The sequence below is a fragment of the Asparagus officinalis genome, chromosome 8, assembly GCF_001876935.1.
Source record: "Asparagus officinalis chromosome 8, Aspof.V1, whole genome shotgun sequence".
Classification (NCBI taxonomy): Eukaryota; Viridiplantae; Streptophyta; class Magnoliopsida; order Asparagales; family Asparagaceae; genus Asparagus; species Asparagus officinalis.
Window position 1 is genome coordinate 65432407 of NC_033801.1, and position 27865 is coordinate 65460271.

At 37.9% G+C, this 27865-nt stretch overlaps 1 protein-coding gene across 2 annotated transcripts; it reads right to left on the reverse strand.

Annotated features, from left to right (window-relative positions):
* Positions 14131–27857, reverse strand: LOC109822930 (sulfate transporter 3.1-like). Of its 2 annotated transcripts, XM_020389205.1 has the most exons (13): positions 27430–27857; positions 25784–25785; positions 25488–25695; positions 24057–24228; positions 23848–23913; positions 16890–17003; positions 16454–16570; positions 15896–16022; positions 15510–15796; positions 15154–15344; positions 14976–15064; positions 14801–14877; positions 14131–14470 (listed from the first exon to the last, which is right to left on the reverse strand). In XM_020389205.1, the coding sequence occupies exons 1-13, from the start codon at positions 27732–27734 to the stop codon at positions 14297–14299; spliced, it is 1929 nt and encodes a 642-aa protein (XP_020244794.1). In that variant the 5' UTR covers positions 27735–27857; the 3' UTR covers positions 14131–14296. The 2 variants fall into 2 exon arrangements, with proteins under 2 accessions (XP_020244794.1, XP_020244793.1); XM_020389204.1 differs by lacking the exons at positions 25784–25785; positions 27430–27857 and having other exon boundaries at positions 25488–25696.

Below are 27865 nucleotides of genomic sequence, written 5' to 3' on the forward strand. Positions count from 1 at the left end.
ATGAAATTCTCTACTAACTCTCCGTCCTTTTGTTTCTCATCAAATAATGTCCCGATCGAGACCTCAGTGTCGTCGTCAAAGAAATTTGTGAGAAACATATCCTCCATGTCATCCCAACTGGCGATGCTCCCCGGCTTGAGGCGGCGATACCAATCGAAGGCTGCTCCGCGAAGAGTGCCGACGAATGACCGTACCATCAGAGGTTCGTTCCCGGAGATTATTCCCAAATGAGACTTGAAGTATATTAAATGCTGCGTGGGGGAACCCTTTCCATCAAATGGCGTGAAATTGATCAAATTGAATTTTGCTGGATACGGGATTGATTCCCACTCCCTTGGGTATGGGCACGGTATTCCAGACCTTTTCACTTCCTGAGCATTCATCAACGCATTGATCTTGCTCTCCAAATCCCTCATCTTCTTGTCTTCACTCGTATCTGTCTTCGAGTGGTTTCGGGGAGAGGTAACGTGGTCCTCTTTCGTATTGTTATCATCCGAAGGGCCACCCCCATTATTGTTATTGACGGGAGGGGTGTTCATGTTGACATTATCCTCCCCTTCTCGATCATTATCAGCTTGGTCAGGATTGTTACGACGGCTAGTCTCTCCTTGATGAGTTGTCAATATCGCAATCTGTTGGTCATGCATTTCTCTCATCTGCTGCATGGCCATTTCCATTTCGAACTTGAAGTTTTCCTTCTGCTTAGTCAGGGCATCCTCAAGTATTTTGGCCATCTGTTCAGTGCTAATCATAAGTGACTCATAAGACTGTCCTGCACTTGATGCGGTGTCATCGGAGGCCATCGCCGAGCAAGCATCCGAGCCGGCATCCGAGTATACCTCCGAAGTTTCATCTTCTGAAGGAAGTCCCTTCTGTATTCTTTGGTAGTTCTTTCGCCTACTGGTCCCTGTTCGCAATCGAGTCATACGTTGGGACACTTCGGTGAACTGATCCGGACTGAAGTGTCGTGTTGACTTTCCTCTTCCGGTCATGTTAACAGATACTTTTAGAAATTCATCATCTTGGAGAACAACTCTCTTCTTTCGGAAACGTCTTGGTCTGGATTCAGACGTTTTGGTGGAGATTCTTTCAAATACTGAAACTCTCTCCGGGGTGGTCTTGGAACAACAACATTCTGACAACACTGCCTTGATGATTTTGGCACACGGACAGTGAGAATCCGTGTCCCGGGCATTCATTCTCCTAGATTTGTTCGCACTCCCATCTTGATAGTACAACTCGTCAGTTTGATGACTGGAGCAACCTATCGTGTGTTGGCACGACTTCCCAGGTATAACGTCTTCGTCTGACGAGTACGTTTTCTTCTGAGGATACAACGCTTTGTTAGCATTTTCAGGAGTCGCATGTCTAAGGCGACGTTTTTGTGAATGTCGGCCCTCAACAGGCTCCTGGATTTCAACACGCAGTCCAATGCGGTCATTTACGGGACTTTTCCCGTTATACCTTCTCTTCCACTGCTTAGGATGACGACCTCCAGCCTGACAATGTGCTCGAGATTCATTCAATCGGCCTAAGCGCTCTTTGACCGGAGTTTTGCCTCGATCATCTGGTGAAGGGCCAAGGCGATCTTTGATGGTCATCTTGAAATGGGACAAATCCACACTGTCACAAATCTCAACCGGAGGTGCGGAACTCGATGGAATCGAAGAAATAGGTGCAGGACACTTTCTGCCTTGAATCTGTTGCGGGTCAGATTTGGGTGACCCGTAAGTTGGAAGGTCGGATTTGGACGACCCACAAACTGGAAGGTCGGATTGGAGTGACCCGCGTTTTGGCGGGTCGGATTAGAGTGACCTGCGTTTTGGCGGGTCAGATTGAAGTGACCTGCGTTTCGACGGGTCGGATTGAAGTGACCCGCGCTTTGGCGGGTCGGATTGGAGTGACCTGCGTTTTCGCGGGTCGGATTGGAGTGACTGACGTTTCTCGACATTTTTGGCCGCCGTTTTAGACTTTGGCCTCCATACTTGCTGCAGTCTTTGTGGTTTATGTTCCACTCCTTCTTTCTCCAATTTCTTGGCCTCTTGCACAAGAATTTTTGCTTGTGCAAGTAATGCGCGGCGTTTGTGAATCCGCTCTTGAAGAGTTGATCGGTTCCTTTTGACGCGAACCCATTCGTTCTTCACTGGTTTAAAAGAGGAGGGGCTGTCCACTCTCTGTTGTGGTGGTTGGCGCCTTCTACTTTTCAGATCCGCCTCATAGCGGACTCCATCAACTGGTTCCAAGGCTTTGGCCAGTTGGCGTGCGAGGCGTTGACGTCGCCTCTGACGTGCTCTCTTTGATAGAGTGGGCACATCTCGAATCAGATCCGGTTGATGGAAAATTGGGCAGAGCTTCTACCTCACCAAGGGGGTATTTGCTTGAATTCCTAAAATCGACAAAGCGAAATCAGGGCTCTTCTCGAGATTAAGACAAAGCCTAATCTCAAGGAACGGACGTACGGGCTTCAGATCCTTCGAACGGCTTCTCCTTTGCTCCGAAGTTCGCCGGGATCTCGTTGTCCTTCGCTGAAATTTCGTGCTCCTTCACTCTTCAATCCGGCAGCACCTCGTCCTCTTGATAAAATTCCAGATCCAGAAAATGGAGGCATTTGGTTCATATTTATAGGCCTCAAAATGCGGTTATTTGGATAAGAACAAGGGATTTGGCTCTATCTTTAGTCAACAGCAGCCTAACCACGTTTGAGGATGATCTCAAGTCAGTTAAGAACCCCTGGAACCGATAAACCCTGCAAAAAACCAATTAAAAACCGTCAAAACGTGTTTGGGACATTAGACTGCGCGGCAGAACAATCTGACCCGCGCTCGCGCGGGTCGGAATAATCCGACCCGCACTTGCGCAGGTAGGAATAATCAGACCCGCACTTGCGCGGGTCGGAATCATCCGACCCGCGCTTGCGCGGGTCGGATTGATCCGTCCCGCGCTTGCGCGGGTCGGATCATTTCGTCCTGCGCTTAGCGCGGGTTCGCCGACTTTTTCTCTTTTTTGGTTTCTGGAATCATCCGACCCGCGCTTGCGCGGGTCGGATTGATCCGACCCGCGCATGCGCGGGTCGGATTGATCCGACCCGCGCTTGCGCGGGTACCCAACCACGTTTGGGGATGATCTTAAGTCAGTTAAGAACTCCTGGAACCGATAAACCCTGCAAAAAACCAATTTAAAACCGTCAAAACGTGTTTTGGGACTTTACTGCGCGGCAGAACGATCCGACCCGCGCTTGCGCGGGTCGGATTGATCCGTCCCGCGCTTGCGCGGGTCGGATCATTCCGTCCTGCGCTTAGCGCGGGTTCGCCGACTTTTTCTCTTTTTTGGTTTCTTTCTTCCGGGACTTGTTCTTGTCGCGTATTCGATAGATTTATTGATTCGTATGCTTTGTCGCGAGACCGATCGTCGAACGCGCGTTGGTTAATATACGCGTGCTGATCGATGCGCGTGGGCTGATTGACGTGCGCGCGTTGACTGGCGCGCACGAGGTGATTTGACGTGCACGCGTTTGACCGACGCGCACGAGTTGGTTTGACGAATCTTCTTGACTTGCCCATTCATTGCTTCGAGTTTCGTGCGGGCTCTCGTAGACAATTTTAGACGCCTACAAGTTAGAGAAAACTTCTCCATAGACAAGAAGAACAGTGGATGATGAGATTAAAAATCCTCTTCTTATAGTAGGAAAACTTCTTTTAAAAACAGACTGATGAAATCAGCTTAAACAGGTCTTTTTATAAGACTTTTAATCAAAAATTATAACTTTCTTTCAAACTACACATAATAGCAGTTTATCTCCTATTATTTACGTGGGATCTTAGCTGATGCCGGGATTTATCCGTCGACCGCATACGGATCGGATTCGGTTGGCAGAAGTATTGATCAGAGCTCCTACTTCACCAAGGAAGTATTCACTAAAGTATTGATATCGACCAAGCAAAATCAGTACTCTTCTCGAGATTAAGACCGAGCCTAATCTCAAGGAAAGGGGGTACAGGGCTTCGGATCCTTCGAAAGACTCATTCTTTATGCCGAAGTTCGCCGGGATCTAGCTAGCCTCCTCTGAAAATTTATGCTCCTTGACTCTTCAATCCAGCAGCACCTCCTCCTCTTAATAAAAATTCCAGCCTTGTAGAATGGAGGCCTCAGGTTTATATTTATAGGCCTCGGATGGGGTTATTTGGATGAGAATGGGAGATTTGGCCTTATCTTCAGTCAATAACAGCCTACCCACGTGTAGAGATGATATCAAGTCAGTTGGGAATCTCTAGAATAGATAAATCCTGTGAAAACTACTTAAAAACTATTAAAAACACGTTTGACGTAGCAGGCCACGGTGACCCGCATGACCGCGGGTCACCTCTTGGTAACCCGCATGGTCGCGGGTTACCAAGTGGTGACCTGCGTGCTCGCGGGTCACCAAATGGTGACCCGCTTGACAGCAGGTTACCTCTTGGTGACCCGTGCTCCCACGCGGTCACGCAAGTCACCTCTTGGTGACCTACGTGTGCACAGGTCACCAAGTGATAACTCACGCCCCACGTAGGTTTTGATCTTTTTGGTGTTTTCCGACTTTCTCGGATTTGTACTTTCTATCGTTTTGCACACTTGGTTGTCTTGTTAACTTGTACGCTTTGATAACTTACTTCATGTGCTCGTTAGCTTCTTTACGGTACTTGGAGCTGATTGATAAGCACGACGGGCACTAGGGTAATCCTTCTTAACCCGGATGATGATGTTCATCGTCTTCTCTTCGTCTTGAGCTTGAAAGTACCATAGAAGGGGGTGAATAGGGTTATTGCTAATCTTATTAGATATTAATGCCAATTAAAACTTATTAACAAATATATCCTAACAATGATGATATTCAATAAGCTATATGCAAGGATATATATGCAAAGGGAAAACTAAACAAGAAACGATATAAACAAATAGTGGACACAAAGAGCAATCCAAACACAATGATATGATCACGGAGTTTGGACCTTCCGTCCTACATCTCCGCTCCCCACTCTCGGGGAGAACTCCACTATCGACACACCCAGTTTGGAAGCCGGAACTTCTCTACACACTTGGTTTTCTAGCTCACCGAAAACTCTACAAATCTCTCACAATGTACATACACAAACTACAACCTCAAGTGTTGGTCCTCACGTATCGCCTCCCTCAAGTGCTCGCCTTTACAACCTCTCTCTAGGCTTTACTACCGACGCCACTCCTGTTGGTATCGACTACATCCTCACCACACACTCCTCTTGGTGTAAATGTGTATTACAAAGTGATACTCTCACAACAAGGGCTCAATTACAAGAATTTGTTCTCTACAATAGGTGAGAACACAATTTAGGCTCACTCTCAAGGCTACACTCATCACAACCCTAAATTATACAATATGTGAAAATACTTAAGCTCAATGGTTGTGTGTGCAAGCAATGAGAAAATAAAATCATAAATTATACAATATGTGAAAATACTTAAGCTCAATGGTTGTGTGTGCAAGCAATGAGAAAATAAAATCAAACTCAATTAAAGTCTAGCAAATATAAATATGACAATGTAAATGTAAATAAGCTAGATAAATGAGTTGACAAAACTTCTCTAGAACAAGAGAGATGGAGATATGAAATGGAAGGCTCAAACCAAAGATGATCTCCTCTTCTTGTGAAACAATCTTCACAAAACTAATTTTGTAAACACTTAAACAAACTTAAACCACCCTTAAAACTTGTTTTTAAACTCTCTTTTTCTTAGTTCAAAAATGAAATAGAATGAGGTATATATATGATGAAGAACTAAGGCACAAAACCCAAGCAAAACCAGCAAAAATGATAAAATAACCAAACCTAAAAATATAGCCGTTATAGGCCATCAGTCGACTGACGGGTTTCATCAGTTGACTGATGAGCTGACTGTTGTAGGCATTTTCTAGCTCATCAGTCGACTGACGATCTTCATCAGTCGACTGGTTAGTCGATCAAAACAAAACAGAAACATTTGGCAACTGCAGACACTTTCATCAGTCGACTGATCGGTCAACTGATTTCATCAGTGGACTGACAACAAGTATATAGCATGTTTAAAGCAGAAACTTAATTTTCAAATTGCCTTTAAAAATAGCAAACAAATTCTAAAAATTATGAAACTTTGGGAAATGAATGTAGACATGATAATACATATAAGTATGAACATGTTAAAAACCTGATTTTGCCAAAATAACTTAAACAAAACTTTGAAACACTTTAGAATGGATTTAGAGACTTATACAAGATTGATTTTGCCAAAATAACTTAAACAAAACTTTGAAACACTTTAGAATGGATTTAGAGACTTATACAAGATATGAAAATAGTGTAAACTTTGAAACACTTTAGAATGGATTTAGAGACTTATACAAGATATGAAAATAGTGTAAATAAGTCTTCAAACCATAAACATAATATTTTACAATTTCAATAGAATATGAAATATATAAATGTGAAAATGAAGATATATATTGTTTCATATCTATATAGCTAAACCAAAACAAATAATCCACATAGAAAACAAATAAGTATTATATATCTATTTGTTTGTAAAAACTTTTGTGGATAAAACACATAAACTATTAAATTGTGTGTGTATAATATCGAGCTTAAGGTATTAACACACAAAGTATAAACCCTAAACTAATTTACCCAAGCTTGATAGATCTTCAATATGCTTGACTTGGTTGCGGATGAAGCTTGATCTTGAATATGACTTGATGTGCAATGGCTTCATACCGATATTCCGCCAACCTCCATTTGATGTGATCGTGAAGGCTTAATCCATCCAACCTCCAACTTATTGTTTGTCTAGAATACCTAATAAGAAAATATAAACACTAGACAAATAATATTAGGAATTGTTTGTAATCATCAAAACAAGATTAGAAGATGTAGGCTCATAACATGAGACCTAACAGAGCTGCAAACGAACACCTATAGGCATTTAGACACCTACAACACATAGTAACAATAGTATATATTTCAGTGCAACTCAAACATAAGCTCGAAGCCATTTAGAGTGAGGTCATTTCTATGCTAGAATGGTGATATAGTGATTACACAAACTAAAAGTCAAAGAAGAAATTTCTACAAAGAAAAAGTAATTTAATATGTTAAATTAAGAACTAATTTATAAAATATACATGGGTAGTGCAGATAGCTATAAAAAGTAAGGTTTATATCTTCATAAAAATTTCATAGTGAGTGATCAACTACAATCATCCTAATTTAAACATAAATAATTATTATTTTAGTTACTAATTTGATACGCGTAACTATAGAATAAATCTCCAGCAAAAAATAGGAATTGAGATTGTATTATGCTGACTAATTTGATACGCGTAACTATAGAATAAATCTCCAGCAAAAAATAGGAATTGAGATTGTATTATGCTGTAGGTAAATAAATAAATGTTATTAGAGCTCCTCTTTATATTGAATTTAAAAGTAATAATTTAAAATATTAAGCACCAAATGTTAGCTCATGTGAGAAAGTAAAGTAATCTATGGTCTATACACGTATATAGTCAATCAAACAAACGTATTAAAATTATAATGACCACAGTCAAAATTATATGATGAGTTCACATTAAATATAATTTGTAAAAAATAGTACATTAAAATCAAAATTTTTTTAACCACTACATAGATTGTTTGAAAATTTTTACATATATAAACTATACTGTCTAGGAATAGTGATGTGCATATTTAACTATGGTCTAATAATCTTAAGAACGACTTATTCTTCAATATCATCATTAATTTATGTATATGTGTATTACATTGAAAACACAATAAAAATTTAGAAAACTACAAAATAAAAACCCTCAAAAGGTTTAAAAAGTGTAAAAAACACTCTAAAATTTGTAATTTATAAATACACAAAATTATTAAACATTACACTGAAATCAAGAAATTACAAAAAAAATCATTGAAAAATTTCAAACTTTGGAGCGGTAATTTGCAATGTACTAAACTTTAAGGGTATTTTTGTGACACCCCCTGGGTTCACACAAGGTTGCAGTCCAAGGTGAAACCAAGAATGTCAAACCTGTCATGCATCATACCGTGCAATAACATGTTTTACTATCACAATTACTATCTCTCTAGAAGAGTCAATAACAGGTGTAGGTACAAAAGCAAGTAAAAGATAGTACAAGGGATAACTGATGAAATGATAGAGATTAAATTAATCTTTCATCATTCAACATACAGAAATACAAAGTCAATGTCTGAAGTAAAATAAACTGGAGTTCTCAACAAGTCTCAAATACAACATGTCTGAGTAGAGGAAATAAGGCACACAGCCTTTACAACTTCTAGAATAAAATCCTCTCAAATACAACATGTCTGAGTAGAGGAAATAAGGCACACAGCCTTTACAACTTCTAGAATAAAATCCTTAAATATCTAAACAAAAGTCTATAGTGGAGCTCCAAAATAAAATATATCTATAAAAGACAGCTGAATCACTAAAGTGCATCGCCATCAACCTGCGACTCTCCGGGCACCTAGCTCGTTACCTAAAATGGGAGGGACAACGAGCGTCAAAGAGCTAGCGAGCAACATCACAACCAACCCCAAGGGATAGGGTTCGTTGTATACAAAAAATACAGTTAATACATATATATACATGAAATCACTAATCCTATTTAGGAAATTACAACACGAGCATAGGTACGTCGAGCGAAATAATCCAAACAAGAACCCTCATGTATATACCTTGTAGTTCAAATTGTAAATCCCTAACAATAAGAGGATTTTAGTATTTAGGAAATTACAACACGAGCATAGGTACGTCGAGCGAAATAATCCAAACAAGGAAACCCTCATGTATATACCTTGTATCTCAAATTGTAAATCCCTAAATACCAATCACCAAAATCTAATACAGGAACAATAATATAGAGAATACGTATTTAGGAAATTACAACACGAGCATAGGTACGTCGAGCGAAATAATCCAAACAAGGAAACCCTCATGTATATACCTTGTATCTCAAATTGTAAATCCCTAAATACCAATCACCAAAATCTAATACAGGAACAATAATATAGAGAATACGTATTTAGGAAATTACAACACGAGCATAGGTACGTCGAGCGAAATAATCCAAACAAGGAAACCCTCATGTATATACCTTGTATCTCAAATTGTAAATCCTTAAATATCAATCCCCAAAATCTAATACAGGAAACAATAAAATAAAGAATACTAACCCATCTCAGAACTCAAATACCATGTCATGTCATAACCCACATAAGTGTCATGTCCAGCTTATGTAAGTATAAGTGTCATACTCAAGGTTTAAACAGATGTCCACCACACGGACTAAACTAGAAGTAATGGATGTCCAACACATGGACTGTATATGTAAATTGTCCAACACATTGACTGGAAAATGAATGTCCAACACATGGACTGAATGTGATTATTGTCCAACACATGGACTACACATAATAATTACCCAACATATGGACTAAATGTAATATATGAAAAAGATGCATATACACTAATTTCACACGTGTCTCAGTGTGCAAATCCAAACTCGTGTCCGCAAGTCATCTCACATGCAGAGATGCATAATAAACAATAAATTTCAAAAAAATCAGATATTCGAGACGACTCCTCGTTCACATGGAAGCACGCAATAACAGTAAATATGTCCAAACAATTTCGGTTGAACTGAAACAACCCAAACAGATCCAAACCGAGGAAAACTAGAAATTTCCTTATCAGTCGACTCATGAGTCGATTGGGATCATCGGTCGACTCATTGGTCGATTGGTCAGACAGAAAAAAGGAAAGCTAGAAATTCCCGTCAGTCGACTCATTGGTTGACTGGTAGGTCGACTGAGCAGACAAATCTCCAGTTTCTTACATATGATATTATTTGCAAAATCATTATATCCCAAGCATAATATTACACGTTCTAACATATATTAATTAGTTTAAAACAACATTTTAATATGTAAAATCATCACCAAAAATTCGAAACATGTATACATAGGATTTAAACATTTTAAAGACTATAAAACGAAACTTTAAACTCTTATTAAAGTTGTTTCAGATCTAGATCTCTGTATTAAAAATTGTTGGTGAGCTTTTTATAAACTGAAAATTTGATTTCTCACATCATATGCTATAAAGATCTACTTTTATACACAAAATAATGATTTAGGCTCAATAAATCCGAAATAAAACTCAATAAAATTATACAAACAGTGGGTATAGGGCTGGGCGAGATGTTACTCGCCTCTGGTATGCTGCAAAACTCCTGAATCTACAAGAGAACGATCTCCTTTGCTGCACTGCACAAAATCCTGCTGCAAACCCCTTCGAAACTCCTCCAAATCGCCAAAATCCGAGCTAGGGTTTGAGAGGGAGAGAGAGGGGTTTTGTGAGATCTGATGGGTTTGGGGTTGGTTTCGGGTAAAAGAATATATATATAATACGGTAAAAACCCGAACAAAACCCAACAGACCCGCAAACTAAAAAAAACTAAAAATCAGCCCGTCAGCCGACTCATAGGTCGACTCATAAGTCAACTGAGCAGAAATTTTCCAGATTCGTACATGTTTTGCTTATTTGCCAAAACCAATGCACAAAACTCTATAAAAATAAACTCATACATCTCTAATAACTTGTTATCAAGTATATCTATAACCTCAAGTCATTTACCACAATAGAATTATTTATCATCAATAATTCACATATCTTCATAACAAAAAAATATGGGGTTTTACAACTTTTTATAAATTTCAAATTTAATAGATTTTCAATTAGTTATGTTCATTTCAAAAAATTTATGGGTAATATTTACCATGAAAAGTTTTTACTAAACCTATACTTTTAAAAGGTGTATGATATTTTTTACAAAATTTTAACTTTCTAGGGGTTGTTAGTAATTTTACATATTCATTTTAGTGTCTATAGGTTAGAAATTCTCATGGAGTTTTTTTTTGTAAATTATGAATTTTAAGGACTTTTTGTAATTTTTTAAACTTATAGGCATTTTCTACAGATTGTAAATTGTTTAGAGACTATTAATACTTCCTATGCTTTCAATTTACTAATGAATTTGAAATTTTTAGGGTGTTTTTTATAAATTTTAAATTTTAAATGTTTGTTTATAATTTTTAAAACTTTAAAGGTGTTTTCTATAAATTATAAATTATGTAAGGAATATTTATAATTCATATATTTTTAATGTACTGTTAGGTCATAAATTACTAGAAGTTTTGTAAATTTTATAATTTTGAGGGTTTTATTCAGTAATTTGTAAAAAATTCAGAGTGTGTATTGCAAATTCCATAAATTTTTGGGGGTTGTTTGTGTTATTTATAGGTTTTTAGTATGTTTATAAGTTTGACATTTTCACGATGTTTTTTATAAATTTTATAATTTTAGGGGTGTTTTTGTAATTTTTAAAATTTATAAGATATTTTCTCCAAAGTCAAAAACTTTTAGTTTCTAGTTAGCATATATTTTTTAAATTTCTCACTGAATTGAGATAAGTAAAATTTATAATTTTCTAGATGCTTTAATAAAATTTTGAATTTGTAGGGGTGTTTTTGTAATTTAAAAACTTAGAGAATATTTTTTACAAAGTCGAAAAACTTTTAGGTGCTTCCTAGCATATGTTTTTTAGATTTCTCTACAAATTGAAATAAGTAAAGAATTTGAATTATATAAAACGTATCTATTTTATCCAATAACATGTTAAGTCTTATTATGAGTAGAATAAATCATTTGGTTACCAATTCAAAAAAGATAAGATAATTAAAATAGATTAGGATAACAATGTAATATTCAAAAAAACCTAAGGGTAATATTAACCATAAAAAGATTTTTCCGAACTCATACTTTTAAAGGGAGTATGATTTTTATAAATACTAAAAATTTTGGTTGTTTTTAAAGAAAATTTAAATTCTTAGCAATTTGCTGATAATTTTTAAATTTGATGTGTACTAGTTATAAGTTTTTATAATTTTAAAATTTTTTGTAATTTTTTACTTTTGAGGGAGATTTTGTAATTTTTATAACTGTGAGGTTATTTTTTATAAATTTTAAAATTTTAAGTCACTAATGGCAATCCCTGGAATTCATCTATGTTGTTTCTAAGTTTTAAAATCTCTGAATTTTAGGGTGTTTTTTTTTGCAATTTAAACTTTTTAAGGTTGTTTCTGAATTTTTTGAAATATTGAGTGTGTTATTTGCAAATTTTAAATTTTTAGATTTCATATTTGTTTTTTAGTTTTTAAAAGTCAAGGTGCTTTGTGTAATTTTACACTTTTAAGGATATTGTATGCAATTTTTAAAACTTTTGTGTTTTTCGTAATACTTCATGTATTATAATATGTTATCTATGTATAATTTCTTAATCTTATTTTTCTAAATTGTTGAGTTATAGGTAGTTCATATGGAGTTAATATATCATATAATTAGTATTTGGATAGATTAAAAATTAAATTAAATATTTAAAATAATTTTTTTAAATTGTTGAGTTATAGATAGTTTATGTGGAATTAGATAAGATATGATTAAAATTAGAATAGATTAAGATTTAAATAAAATATTCAAAATAGTGAAGGGTAATATTGACCATGAAAAAGTTTTTCTTGAACTCGTGCTTTTAAAAGGAGTATGATATGATATGATATGATATGATATGATGATATAATTTTTTTTTCTTTATTTCAATTTATGCTTAATCACGTGACTACTCTTTAACCCAATGGTCAAGATTTATATTGGATTTTTAATTTAAAGAATTAAAAATAAACAAGGTTTTCTTTCCAATTTCGGAAAACAAAACTAAATTACTTCATACATTTTTGCTATCACGATGTCAAACATTCTGAAAAAAATATATGCGTTGGAGAGAGAAGAAAAACGAAAGAAATTTAAGGTAAATGAAGTATGTCGGAAGACAAAGAATAACCTTGCAATTTTCAGCCATTTTCTATTTTTTATTTATTTAATAATTTGAAAAATTCTATTATCAGAGTACTTGTCTTGGATAATATAGTGTGATCCTATCCTAATCAAAAGAAATATTTTTAATAGGATATATTATATTGTGATCCTATCCTCATTAATAGAAATGCCTTTGATATGATACAAATTTGATTATAGATATTTATCCTGGAGCTTATCAAATGACATTCCAAAGGAAAGGATCAGTTTAGCTATGATTTGCATCTATTAATTTGCCTCAAAATTTCCATTGTCAATATTACCTTTGAATTTTTTTTGTATGCACTTTCTTTCACCTTTGGTACTATCGTGTATTTAATTGGCAGGAGTTTTGCTGTAACAAAATGACGTCTCTCAAATTTTTAGAACTTCCCTAGGGAGATCACGGCTTGATACCTTGCTTTTTTTTGGAGAGATGTCGGTTTTCATGAATAATATTGTTGCCCATTCGCATAAAAAGTGTGCAAATATAATAGTTTTATAAGAACTTTGTTTTTGGTTAGAAATTTTTTATCCTTAATTATTAAAAAATATATTAGCTTTGTGTATTAATAATTTGTGTAACATCTTGATATATAATTTTATTGTTCTTAAACAAAATGTTTTAGTAACGTGTTTTCTACCTATGAAATCTTGTCATGGACAACTTGAAGGTGGGAATGAATTAATCTCCTTTATTGGTCTCATATGACTTTTGTCAAGCATACATATGGATTTAACATGGATTTATCGTCACGTTATGCACTTGCTTTATGACATATAACGTGCAAAAATTGCAAGTTGAGATTTTTTGATATATTTGTTAGACCAAAATTCTAACATTTGTAATGACAGTTCAATGCAATAGGAAACTTGATATCGGTCTATAAAATGTCAAGTATGATAAGAGCAAATCTTTGTCATCGTCATAAAGTAGAGGAATAAAAAGTATTACCTTATCTAGTATAATATATTATCTGGTTTCATAATCTATTTTATAAATGAGTTATAGTAAAGACATAAACCTAATAGAAACAAGCAAAATATTTGATCACGTGCAATTCACGTGCATCCCACCTGGACATAACAATGATGAATTCAAGTACGTATTTGATGATATCAAAATTTGGAAGACTCATTTGAAAATACTTTGCCAACAACTGTTAAATAGCATAAGAATACGTACAATTACAGTATTCTTCCCCCAAATGCATGCATTAGCCACTACTAAACTAGGTTGGCTATATACTTTGCCAACAACCAAAAAAAGAGCAAATTAATGCAGCTTAACAGTCCTAAATTTATGATCGTCTTAGACGTTGTTTTCAGTAACTAAGACTTCTGGCTTGCACGTTTCGATCAAGAAGCTACACGCGCTCACAGCCTCAGCTACTGTAAGAAATATCCATTCGTGGCCAATTTTCTCAAGGATTTTGGATTTGTCCAGCTTCTTCATCAATTCGCTTCCGGGGTTAGCCAACACAAGCTGAACATACATTTGAAATTATTGTTAGAACAAGAAAACTCTAATGAAAATTTATGACAAAATTAAGGCTGATAATTAAGGAAAAGAGGGTCCTCTACACAAATTTGTATAATGATATCACAGATGAAAACTCGCGTCTTAATTAACATGAACCTTGATATACTTATAAGCATCAGCTATCAGCGCAGACTGTACTGATATACAGTACTGAATACACCGCTAGCTAACATGTGAGGCCAAGAGGCTTGTGTTAAGTTAGATTTCTTCATCTGCTATCTCCCTATTTTATAATTCTCTGTAGACGGCTCTCTTTCCAGTAACTAATATTACCTGAAGCCCTCTTCTGTCAAAAATCTTCTTCACTTCATCAAGCATGCTAATTCCGCTTGTGTCGATGCTAGCCACAGCTACAAACACACAAGAGATGGAGAGTTAAGACTCATGTAGTCGCACACGTGTGACAAACATACCGAACAGTATCCGCACGTGTGAAAGGCTCACTCACCACCCATATCTAGAATGACATATTGCAAGCTACTACTCTCCCCTTTTACTCCCAGTTTGTTTCCCTCCTCTTCCATCCACCGCCATATCCTACACAATAAAAAACGATCAGTATCTATAATAGTAGACGGTGAGATATGAAAATGTGCACATTTCGGGCAGATTAGTTTCTAGCTCACCTCTCTCTCAAGTAACCAGCATTGGAGAAGTATATTGGAGCGTCAATCTGAAGAATTAACACTCCAGGCACGGTCTGGGCCATCGGATATTGATCCACCCTTCTATAGGTTGCCGAGTTCGGTATGTTCCCTACTGCGGTGATTCTAGGCCTCGCGACGAATAACAAAATCCTGAGTACGGAGATTGCAACCTGTATTGATGTGTCTAAAGCAATCTTAGTTTTTTCGTCTTCTTATCTTTCAGGTTATATTTTTTTCTCTTCACGTATTTCCCCTATCTATTTTCCAGTCAACAAATTAAATTGCCTGTTTACAATAATAATAATAAAAAGTCTGTGTTGTTTGAATTTATGTACCGCTAGAACAAGTCCGATTTCAACACTGCCAAAGACTACACCAAGGAACGCCGCAACGCACACAAAGAAGTCCATCTTATCGATGTTCCATAGATGGAATGCTGCTCGATAATCAATGAGACTGAGCATCGCAGAGATAATAATGGCAGCAAGGGCTACTAAAGGCATATAATAGAATAGCGGCGTCAATAATAACAATGTGATCATCATTGTAGTAGCCATCACCACGTTTGATATTGCTGTTTTGCATCCTGCGTTGTAGTTCACTGCCGTTCTTGATAGTGAACCTTTTAAAGAATCACAAGTATTTTAATTAGCCAGTATGAGAAATTATTAAATTAAATATATCGGAAGGTGCATTTGATGAAGTAATGAAAAAAAAAAACCGCTGGTTAGGTAGCAAGATGTTAAAGATCCAGCAATGTTCATCATCCCAAATGCAATCATCTCTTTGTTGCCATCATTGTTGTAGTTCTTGATCATGGCAAAACTCCTTCCTATTGCAATTCCTTCCTGTGGATGTATGTCAACCAAGTACAAATACGGCAATTATCGAGATGCTTTGGCCGGGGTTGTATTGAAATGTGGTAGAGCTTTTTACAAGGGAACATACTACAAATTTTAAAATCAACAGAAAATATAACTAAAACATTCAGAAAACTATCCTGAAATAAAATATCATGAACTTTTATTTATGTTATATGAAACAACCGTGAATTATCAGATGAGGTCATTTTGAGTGTAATGAATTTTCATATGAAGTCACTAAACTACCATGAAATTTACAGTATTGTCAATAAAATGACCAAATAGATTTCTGATATTATCTGATATTTTATTCCTAATAAAGTGAGTTTACATTAATGTTGTAGAAAACCCCTATTAATATTTTATGTTAGTTTGGTAAAATTTACACTGTAGATCAATTTGTATGGAGTACTTACAGCAAGAGCTATTATACCAGTTACAATGCCAGCCTTGAGAGCAACAATCATGTATGGAGGAGACAAGGTCAAGCTTGTCAAAGAGGGTGGATTCAGCCCTTTCTGTAGGCGTCCTATCTGCAAAAAAATATGTGACCGAGAAAAATTAAACCAAACCTGTATGTTAATGGGCCTGCACATTTGTCAACAACAAGGCCCATCACATCACTCCATATCTCTAGAAATAAGATGGAAAATAATAAGGGCATACCCCCAACCACAACTCCGACCACACCCTCTCTCTCATTTGCTACAGTGCTCCGGGCCCCACATGGGATTTTAAAATTTAAAATCCCATGTGAGGCCCGGCGTACTGTAGCAAATAAGAGAGAGGGTGTGGTCGGAGTTGTGATTGGGGTGTGCCCCTATTGCCACTCAAATAAGATGAAGAACTAACCACTTGAACACCGTGGTTTTCTACATGAGTGAGGTAAACCAAGATGCTGCCTAAAATTACACAGGTCAACGGAGCTGCTGCAGAAACCCAGAAGAACTTGGGCCTTCTCTTGCTCTAATTAATCAAACAAAGTTAGTATAAACGTCATTAGTATCTTCCTTAAAAAAGTGCAATATTATTACAATCAACTCTTAGAAAAAAGAAATGTAAAAAAGAGGGTATTCACAGCTTTTATTATGGACTCTTTCAGGAAATTTCGGCCTATAAAATTAATCCATGGTGGTTTTGCCGTTCAATAGTTTAATGAATTCTCTAATGTTTCGGCCATATATCCCAAACAACATATTGGCTGAGCCCACTAAGGTAATTTACATAAAATAAGGGTTTTTTCTAGACACCGCCTTTAAAATAGGGTCAATCTATGGAAACTACCTTATATTGACAATTTATACGTAAACCCTCAATAAAGGTTTTTCGTTGCAATCAGCCATGTGGACACACTTTTAAGTCAAGCGTTCTCGATTTTGCTGTCATAATTAGTTACTAAATACCAAGTATATTAGAGAGATGATCCGTAGTAGAGGTTAGATGTGGTCAATCACCTTAAAAAAAACTTACCTAAAATGTGTACCATGTGGTTGATTTGTATAAAAAAATATATATCAAGATAGTTTATGTATAAATTAAAAATAAAGGTGATTTATATAGAATGATCGTATTTTAAAGGTGGTTTTGTGGATGGGTGGGGTTCGGGAGAAGTTTTGACCATGGGAGAAGAAGAATGATGTGCATTTGAGTTTTTAACTTGCGGTTTAAAGGTTTAAACCCGTTAAAGAAACATGCTGCTTAATTGTAAATGAGATTTATATATAATAGGAATACCATTTTATATCATTAGATATGAGGAAATATTCTCTTAGAGCAAATGTCATCTAACTATAGAGATCAAATCACAATAACTCTTATGATTTAAGGAACCTAGGAGCAATTTCAGTGATTTGAGGGATTGATATCAAGTTATTGAAGACGTGATGGACTAATATCTAAACTCCTCTAGCATGTAAGGACCCTCTAGAGGAAATGGTGTCAAATGACACCACTTTCTCTAAGGTGGATCCGCCTATGCATATCATATTCAATTTTTCCAAAAAATAATAATTATAGAAATTTGAGAGAGCTAGGCTACCCTAAGATGGACACCGTACTTTGTATGGAGGAAAAGTAGAGAACTTGTATGGAGGAAAAGAGCACTCGCTGTTTTGAGATCGAGTATGTTGTTTAATTTCTACAACTATATATATATATCTCCACAACTTGATTCTCTTCAATTTGCTACCTTACAAGCGTCCATTCTGTTGGAAAGAGGTGTAGATCAAACCTCATTTCAGATGAGGAGCGCCGGCGAGGAGCTCCGACGAGCTCGATGTCGACGCAGGCGAGGTCCAGGCGATCTTCGGCAGCACAGGCGAGCTCTGCGTTCGTACCCATCCCGAGCTCTGCGTTCGAACCGAGCTCTGTGTTCGAATCCAGCCCTACGTTCGACCCCCCCTCTCCTTTCAGCTCGGCGTTCGACCCCCCCTGCCGACCTCTGCGTTTGTTTTGGCGAACCCGACCTTTGCGTCAGGGTTATCCGCTGGCGACAGGCTGTCGCCAGCCCTCCACATCCGCCTATATAAACCCCCAATTTGCCTAGGGTTTTGCTGTAGCAGAGCTTCCCCCTTCTCCGATTTCTTCTCTCTGGCGGTGGCGGCGAACTGCCCAAAATCGCAGCAGCGATTTGTGATAAATCTCCAGTGTGAGGGGATTTAAGAGGAGAGAGAGAGAGAGATCATTAAAGAAGATTTATAGTGGGGTATTCATTTATTCTCAAGTGAGAATTGAAAGGGTTCATACCCTTTAATTATTAACACTGTAGCTACAGTGTTTAATTGAGAGATCTCATTTTTGATCTGCTCTTATAATTGTAATTTCTTATTTGATTAATAAGAAATTATCTGTGTGGCTCTCGAGGACGTAGGCAGTTGCCGAACCTCGTTAAAACTTGGTGTACTTTTTTCTATTCTGCGTTTCCATTGCATTAGGGATTTCGGCGTTAAATTCCCAACAACTGGTATCAGAACGTGAAACGATCTAGAGAAAGTCAGATTCAAGTAGGAGCCATGGCCGCAGATGAAGGGAAAATAAGACTTGAGAAGTTTGATGGAACAGATTTCGGATACTGGAAAATGCAGATAGAGGATTATCTGTATCAGAAAAATCTGTATCAACCATTATCGGGGAAGAAGCCAGATTCTATGAAGGAAGAAGAGTGGAACATTCTAGATAGACAAGGCCTCGGAGTTATCAGATTGACGTTGACTCGTAATGTTGCGTTCAACATAGCGAAGGAGAAGACCACGGCGGGTCTTATGGCAGCGCTCTCAAACATGTATGAGAAGCCATCAGCCGCGAACAAAGTTCATTTGATGCGGCGGTTATTCAATCTGAAAATGGCGGAATGCGCGTCAGTAGCACAACACCTTAATGAACTTAATACGGTTACAACCCAATTGAGTTCAGTTGAGATTGAGTTTGATGATGAAGTTCGGGCGTTGATACTTTTGTCTTCCCTACCAGAGAGTTAGAACGCTAAGTCACGGCAGTGAGTAGCTCGTCGGGAAAGAAAAAGTTGAAGTTCGGCGACGTTCGTGATTTGGTTCTCAGCGAGGAGATCCAAAGGAGAGAGACTGGTGAAGCTACAACCTCTTCAGTATTGCATACAGAGTCAAGAGGTAGAAATTCAACCAGAGAAAACGGACGAGGAAAGAATTCTTCGAGAAGTATGTTCCCGGAAATCTTGGATACGTATATCTTGGTAATGATCAACCATGTGCTATTGTGGGCAAAGGCGTGGTGAAAATTAAGTTGAACGGGTCTGTATGGGAGCTGAATGATGTCAGGCATATTCCCGACTAGAGAAAGAACTTAATATCCGTAGGCCAGTTGGCTGGCGAAGGTTATACCACGACCTTCCATGGAGATGATTGGAAGATCTCAAAGGGCGCAATGACGATTGCCCGAGGCAGGAAGACTAGTACCCTATATATGACAGCAGGTGCACGTTGTTCGATCTCAGTTGCAGCAGGCAATGAGACTTCAAAGCTGTGGCACCAGAGACTCGGTCATATGAGTGAGAAGGGGATGAAAACTCCCAGGTCTAGAATCAGTTGATTTAGATATGTGTGAAGAATGCATACTTAGAAATCAGAAGAGAGTTAGCTTTCAGACAAGAACCCCCAGGAAGGAGAAGCTAGAGCTCGTTCACTCAGATGTTTGGGGACCAACAACCACCGCGTCCATTGGTGGAAAACACTACTTCGTGACTTTTATCGATGATCACTCTCGGAAAGTGTGGGTCTACTTTCTGAAGCATAAGTCAGAAGTATTTGAAGCTTTCCCGCGTCCATTGGTGGAAAACACTACTTCGTGACTTTTATCGATGATCACTCTCGGAAAGTGTGGGTCTACTTTCTGAAGCATAAGTCAGAAGTATTTGAGGCTTTCAGGAGATGGAAAGCTATGGTCGAAAATGAGACTGGTCTGAGAATAAAGAAGCTCAGGACCGACAATGGCGGTGAGTATGAAGACACCGGATTCAAGAAGTTCTGCTATGAGCACGGGATCAGAATGGAGAGAACCGTGCCCGGCACGCCTCAGCAAAATGGAGTAGCTGAGCGAATGAACCGAACGTTGATGGAGAGAGCCAGAAGCATTCGAGTACAATCAGGCCTACCGAAGCAGTTCTGGGCAGAAGCGGTCAACACAGCAGCTTACTTGATCAACCGAGGTCCATCGGTTCCATTGGAGCACAGAATACCAGAGGAGGTATGGTGCGGAAAGGAGGTAAAACTCTCACATCTTAAAGTTTTCGGTTGTGTAGCTTACGTGCATATTAGTGATCAAGGCAGGAATAAGCTTGATCCCAAGTCAAAGAAATGCACTTTCATCGGCTATGGTGAAGATGAGTTCGGCTACCGCATTTGGGACAACGAAAACAAGAAGGTGATCAGGAGCAGAGATGTGATATTCAACGAGAAGGTGATGTACAAGGACATGCACAAGACTGACGACTCAGAGAGCGAGTCCACATTTATAGATGCAGATGATGTCCCGAGTAACCTCTCGGAAGAACCCAATGCAGAGGGTCCTCAGCAAGAAGAGCCTGTTGAACAAGATGGTGCGCAGGAGCCCGACGCACCAGCTCCGATATTAAGAAGATCTTCTCGTCCTCCTGTACCCAACAGGAGCTACATGAACTATCTGTTGTTGACAGATGGTGGGGAGCCTGAAAGCTTTGATGAAGCTTGTCAGTGTGGAGATGCGAGCAAGTGGGAGCTTGCAATGAAAGATGAGATGAAGTCTCTCATATCAAACCAGACGTGGGAACTAGCTGAGTTGCCTACGGGTAAGAAGGCACTCCACAACAAATGGGTGTACCGGGTGAAAGAGGAGCAGGATGGTTCCAGAAGATATAAAGCCCGACTGGTTGTCAAAGGTTTCCAGCAGAAGGAAGGAATTGACTACACCGATATTTTCGCTCCCGTGGTGAAGCTAAATACTATCAGGACCGTGATGAGTATTGTAGCAATTGAAGATCTTCATCTCGAGCAGTTAGACGTGAAGACGGCGTTTCTTCACGGAGATCTAGAAGAGGAGATATACATGCACCAGCCAGAAGGTTTCTCAGAAGAAAAGAAGAAGAACCTGGTGTGCAGACTCAAGAAGAGCTTGTATGGCCTGAAACAAGCCCCAAGACAGTGGTACAGAAAGTTTGACGGCTTTATGCACAAGGAAGGTTTCCAGAAGTGCAACGCCGACCACTGTTGCTACTTCAAAAGATATTAGTCCAGTTATATCATCTTACTGCTGTATGTTGATGATATGTTAGTTGTAGGAGGAGATATGGAGGATATCAAGAGTTTGAAGCAGCAGCTGTCAAAGGAGTTTGACATGAAGGACTTGGGTCCAGCGAAGAAGATCCTTGGAATGCAAATCACGAGAGATAAGAAGAGAGGTCTCTTATAGTTATCTCAGACAGAGTACATCAACCGTGTTTTGCAGAGATTCAACATGGGCAACGCCAAGCCTGTGAGCACACCCTTGGCCAGTCATTTTCGTCTATCGAAGGATCAGTCTCCTCAGTCAGAAGAAGAGAAAGAGAGTATGGCTCAGGTACCTTACGCCTCAGCTATCGGAAGCTTGATGTACGCTATGGTCTGTACGAGACCAGACATTGGCCATGCAGTGGGAGTGGTCAGCCGGTTTATGTCGAATCCAGGAAAAGCTCATTGGGAAGCGGTCAAGTGGATTCTGAGATATCTACGAGGCACCACACAGAAGTGTTTGCACTTTGGTAAGGGAGAGGTAGAAGTGCAAGGGTACGTAGATGCAGACTTTGGAGGTGAAGTTGATCACCGAAGAAGCACCACCGGCTATGTATTCACCGTTGGAACTACAGCTGTTAGTTGGATGTCACAGGTACAGAAGATCGTTACCCTATCCACTACAGAAGCTGAGTATGTTGCAGTGACTGAAGCCAGTAAAGAGATGATATGGCTTCAGGGTTTGTTGACAGAGCTGGGATTCAAACAGGAGAAGAATGTTTTGCACAGTGATAGCCAGAGTGCGATACACTTGGCGAAGAATTCAGCATTTCATTCTAGAACGAAGCATATTGCGCTTCGGTACCACTTCATCAGATCCCTGTTGGAAGATGACGTGTTGAAACTGGAAAAGATTCCAGGAAGTAAGAATTGTTAGTTTTGGGGGTGGATTCAAACCTCCGACGGCGGAGGAGCTCCGACGAGCTCCGACGAAGCTCGAAGCCCAGGCGAGGTTGTCGACGACCAGACGCAGGCGACAGAACGAAGCTCGAAGCCCGAGCTCTGCGTTTCGAACCCCCTCGAACTCTGCGTTCGCCTCTTCCCCCTAGCTCTGCGTTCGCCTCCTAGCTCTGCGTTTGTTTTGGCGAACCCGACCTTTGCGTCAGGGTTATCCGCTGGCGACAGGCTGTCGCCAGCCCTCCACATCCGCCTATAAACCCCCCCCCATTTGCCTAGGGTTTTGCTGTAGCAGAGCTTCCCCCTTCTCCGATTTCTTCTCTCTGGCGGCGGCGGCCAACTGCCCAAAATCGCAGCAGCGATTTGTGATAAATCTCCAGTGTGAGGGGATTTAAGAGGAGAGAGAGAGAGATCATTAAAGAGGATTTATAGTGGGGTATTCATTTATTCTCAAGTGAGAATTGAAAGGGTTCATACCCTTTAATTATTAACACTGTAGCTACAGTGTTTAATTGAGAGATCTCATTTTTGATCTGCTCTTATAATTGTAATTTCTTGTTTGATTAATAAGAAATTATCTGTGTGGCTCCCGAGGACGTAGGCAGTTGCCGAACCTCGTTAAAACTTGATGTACTTTTTTCTATTCTGCGTTTCCGTTGCATTAGGGATTTCGGTGTTAAATTCCCAACACATTCATGAGGTATTTATAGACATCATTGGTACTTCTACAACACTCCAATTCTATGCACTTTCACTTCTACACATTTTTACTTTTAAATACTTTTACTCATCTACAAACTTCATAGCAAACTATGATTCTCCTTGAAGCTATTGAAGCTATAAAGTTTGAAAAAAATCCTAGGGATCCTTCTAGACTTTTACCAATTATCATGATACTTAGGAAATCTTCTAGAATACTCTGGGACTAAAGACTTCCAAAGTTTTTCTAGATTCTCTCAATAGCGTTCAACAAATACTTCTTCATCCTACGACTTGTGGACGAACTCTTGTGGACGAACTCAAATTGATCCAGTGATAGCCTTATTTGTGATCATTGTGCTAAGGGGGTATGTGGATACGTGAGAATATATACAGGTCCTAAAGAGTGAGGGGAAAATGAAAAAGAGAAAATTACTTACAAAATAGCGTGCACTGAGGAGAAGGACGAGGAAACCACATCCAAAAATTGCACTCTCCCATCTCCACTGCAAGTGAGAAGCGAAATAAAACCCCAATTATTACACAACAGAGACAAATTATTAAGCACATCCAAACATTCAACTTGAAAATTTTCCTTTTTGAGTTATCCTATATGAGGCGGGTATTTGGGTATATATGTCTAGTTAACCTCGTGGGTGCGGCTGAAGACTGATTTCATAACAGAGACAAGGTCGGTCTCTTTAGTGAAGTGTTCGAGTCCAAGAATGCCCTTGAGCTGGCGAAGGCAAACCACTGTGGCTGCTCCTCCAATGAACCCCACTATTGTCGCATGTGATAGGAAATCCACCACGAACCCTAACCTGCGATAAGATCCATTTATTTACAAGACAGTTCAATTCAAGAGAAAACCAATATTGATGCTAGCTTGTTAATATATAGGACTCATGCACAAACCTAATGCTTCCAATGAAGAATATTAATCCTTGTATATCTTTGTAATCCAAAAAGGGTTGGAGATTAGTGCACTATTCAAGCGTTGTTATTAGTTTGACGTGTCGTTAATGTTGTAGATATTAGATACTTGATATGTTACTTGGTAAGTTGATGCACCTCTAGTTTATTGATTTGACGTTTTATATGGTGTTCTCTCCTTCTTTCTCTATTTTTGTATTTTGATCTAGGTGCAGCCAGAATATATAGGATGGCACCATCAGTAGACTCCTGTGACAATCTATTTTCAACTTTTTAGTGAAGTGTAACCATTCATGTAACCTTTTTTCAACTATTTAAATTATTTAATTGGTCATTAAGATTGTTTCTTATAATCCAAGTCTTTCTTTCTTCTCACTCAAACTTTTAAAGCTTTATTTAAATATTGCATTAGGTGTAATTGTGAAAGATTGTCAAACCAAAATGGAACCCATGCATTAGGTGTAATTGTGAAAGAAACGTTTCGTCTGACTAATTGTACGAAAGAAATAATTGGGTCAGTTTCGAAAAGAACCCCTTAAAATTAAGCCCTTCTGAGAAAATCACCTAAACTTTCTAACAAATAACTCCGTTAAATGTCAGTTAACCTCCATACTTTGGGCTTCCCACATAATCTCCCAAATGTTTTCGAATTTTACAAATAACTCCCTTGACAGTGTCAGCCCTATTTTTGATGTTCGCAGTTCGAATTAAGGTGTTAGTTAGCTAGAAAAGTAATGTGGCAAAACTTATGAGGCATCAAGTGACCACATTTATGAAGTTTGTTGTCTCAAACATAGCCAAACCTAAGGTGGTTTTGTGAAATTTACCCTTAATAGTTATTTTAATGGCTTTGGAAATACACCTAAATTTTCATTATCTTAAAATTTTACTCAAGGTCGGTCCAGTTTTCTTCTATGTGCTGTTGGATAATACCCATAACTTGTATTGATATCTAGGACACAAACAGACACCGATACACATACAGATGGGGATATGATACGTAACATGGTGGATACGAAAATGAGTCTAAATTTTGGTCAGGTACGGATACAAGTACAGCTAACATTTTTCGATACAAATACGAATATTAATTCAGATTTCCTTAATTATTATTGACAGGGATATGTATGAAGCCTGACATGAGTACCTCAAGACGCCTAACGCCATTTGAAAGACCCCGGCAAAGAAGGTAGCGGTGATGGCCAAGCTTAAGTAGAGAGCCGGCTCTTTGACGGGAGAAACCTCCTTTCCAAGCATTGTTGCTAGCAAAAGCGAGGGAACTGGTCCGGTACCAATCGCCACATCCTTTGAGCTCCCCATTATAGCGTACACCATTGGTGGCACGAAGCTCGAATCTGCACCGTCCATTTATATACACGCCAGTTATTTTGCATCCTTTGATTCATTATGGTAGAATTATTGGGTAAAATAGCAAATATACACATCTATTTCAATTGTAAATTTGCTAATACGGTTGATGATTTGAAAAACTCTATCTTTTCCACCATTACATAATATATAAGAGGATGATGCATGTTTGACATATTAATTTTCTTAGCGCGCTTGAATGTATATATACTATAAGTAGATGAAAGGATCAAAGTCTATATTTTCTGGGTTTTTCTAATAGGTGCCGTAGGGCACCCATTAAATTGGATTAGATTTGCTATATATTGACAATCCCCTTAATTAGTACTTAATTGAAATTAAGTATCACATGTCCATTAATTCTATCATTTATCAATCATTCCAAATAAAAGCACTGAATTTTTGATGACATTTTCCCTTCAAAGTAATAAAAGAATAAAAGTCGAATTTTTTTTAGTTTTATTGAAAACAAAGTTAAATTAAAGAGGTGTTATCTTTCAAAAAATAAAAATAAAAAAGGGTTCAATTCCACTATACCTTCAAGGCAAATATAATATAACTTTTTATTTTCTACAAAATTTTTTATATTGAGTAAGTATTCATATGTTTGTTTATAGATAAGTTCAACAATATAAATGCATATTTGACTTATATTTTTCATTTTGTCAAACTTCATGTATTTAATAAATTGTCAAACTTTAAGTCAAATGAAAAAAAATTCCATGCATTTGATCCAATATTAAAACAATACATTTGTTCTTTATTTTGCGAAACCAATATTTTCAAACATAAGTCAAATGAAAAAAAAATTGTTATCCAAGTTTGGATTATCATGTATTTTTTTACTGATCATAATAAAAGTTGGTAACGTCAAAGAATAATGAGGGAGGAAATTCTACAAATTATCATGTGCTTTTTGATTTGGGATGATCAATAAATGGTAGGATTAATAGACATATAATTCTTAATTGCAATTAACCACTAATTAAAGAGATTATTCATAAATAACTAACCCTTTTTATACAGGTGATATTTCAGATCTTGCAAATCCTATTTCCAATTCTTTGTTTTGTTCAAACCTTTTTACAAAAATACTCCTCAAATCTTGATATTTATAAAATTACTCTTCAGAACTAGCATATTGGGCCTTTCTACCGCTCCAACTTAATAACGATGTTTTTAGACAAGGCAATGTCAAAAATTTGCAATAATTTTCTATAGGTTTGCAATAATTTTCTGTTTAAAAACTAAACTAGTTAAAATAGGAGGGATATAAAAAAAAATTCAATGTAAGAGAATTGGGAGATAATTTTGTAACTACCAAGATTTTGCGCGTAACTTTGTAAATATAGAAGATTTGAGGAGTATATATGTAAAAATCCCAAAAAAACAACCAACCCCCTTCGGTGATCCAAAAAAATCTTCTTAGAGTACCGACGGCATATAAACCAATTAAGCGACAGGCAACCGGGTATCTAGCTCTCTATGGAGTTCCACGGGCAAGAGTAGTGTAATTATACTGAACTTTGAATTTAACTGTAAGGGCAATTTAGGTACTAACAAAGAAGCGTCAGTTATAGAAAGTGACTTCAAGATACTCGCGGGGAAGTGATTATGATTCTACAGATGTGATTTTTTTTACCAAATTAAGAGGGAGTGCGGTTATTTTTTTACCTAATTAAGAGGGAGCAAGAGAGAAAAAAAAAAAAAAAAAAACTCACAAAAACCAAATAGGAGGCAAGCCGGCCAGCCTAGCATAACTAATACCCTCCGGGATAGCCAAGCTCGCTATCGTGATCCCAGAAACAAGATCAGCCTTAAACAGTTTCAAGTTATAGGAAGGAGCCCAGTTGAGGATGGGTAAGATGTACCGCAGGAAGAGTATAAACCTCCGAGAACCACTCTCTCCCTTGAATTGCCTCAATGGGTCGTCGGGAAAAAAAATCTCCTTCAAGTTGGCTCCTAGACTCTGTAGGAAAGGGCAAGAAGGAGGCACCGGCACGTGATGGGGACACCCCTCGCACATTGTTGGTATAATGGTGTGATTTGTAGACTTGCTATATTTGGTAGAGTAGAGGATCGATAGAGCAAGAAGAAGAGTGAGATTAGACTTGCTCCATTTGAAAGAGTAAGAAGAAGACTGAGATTAGATGAGAG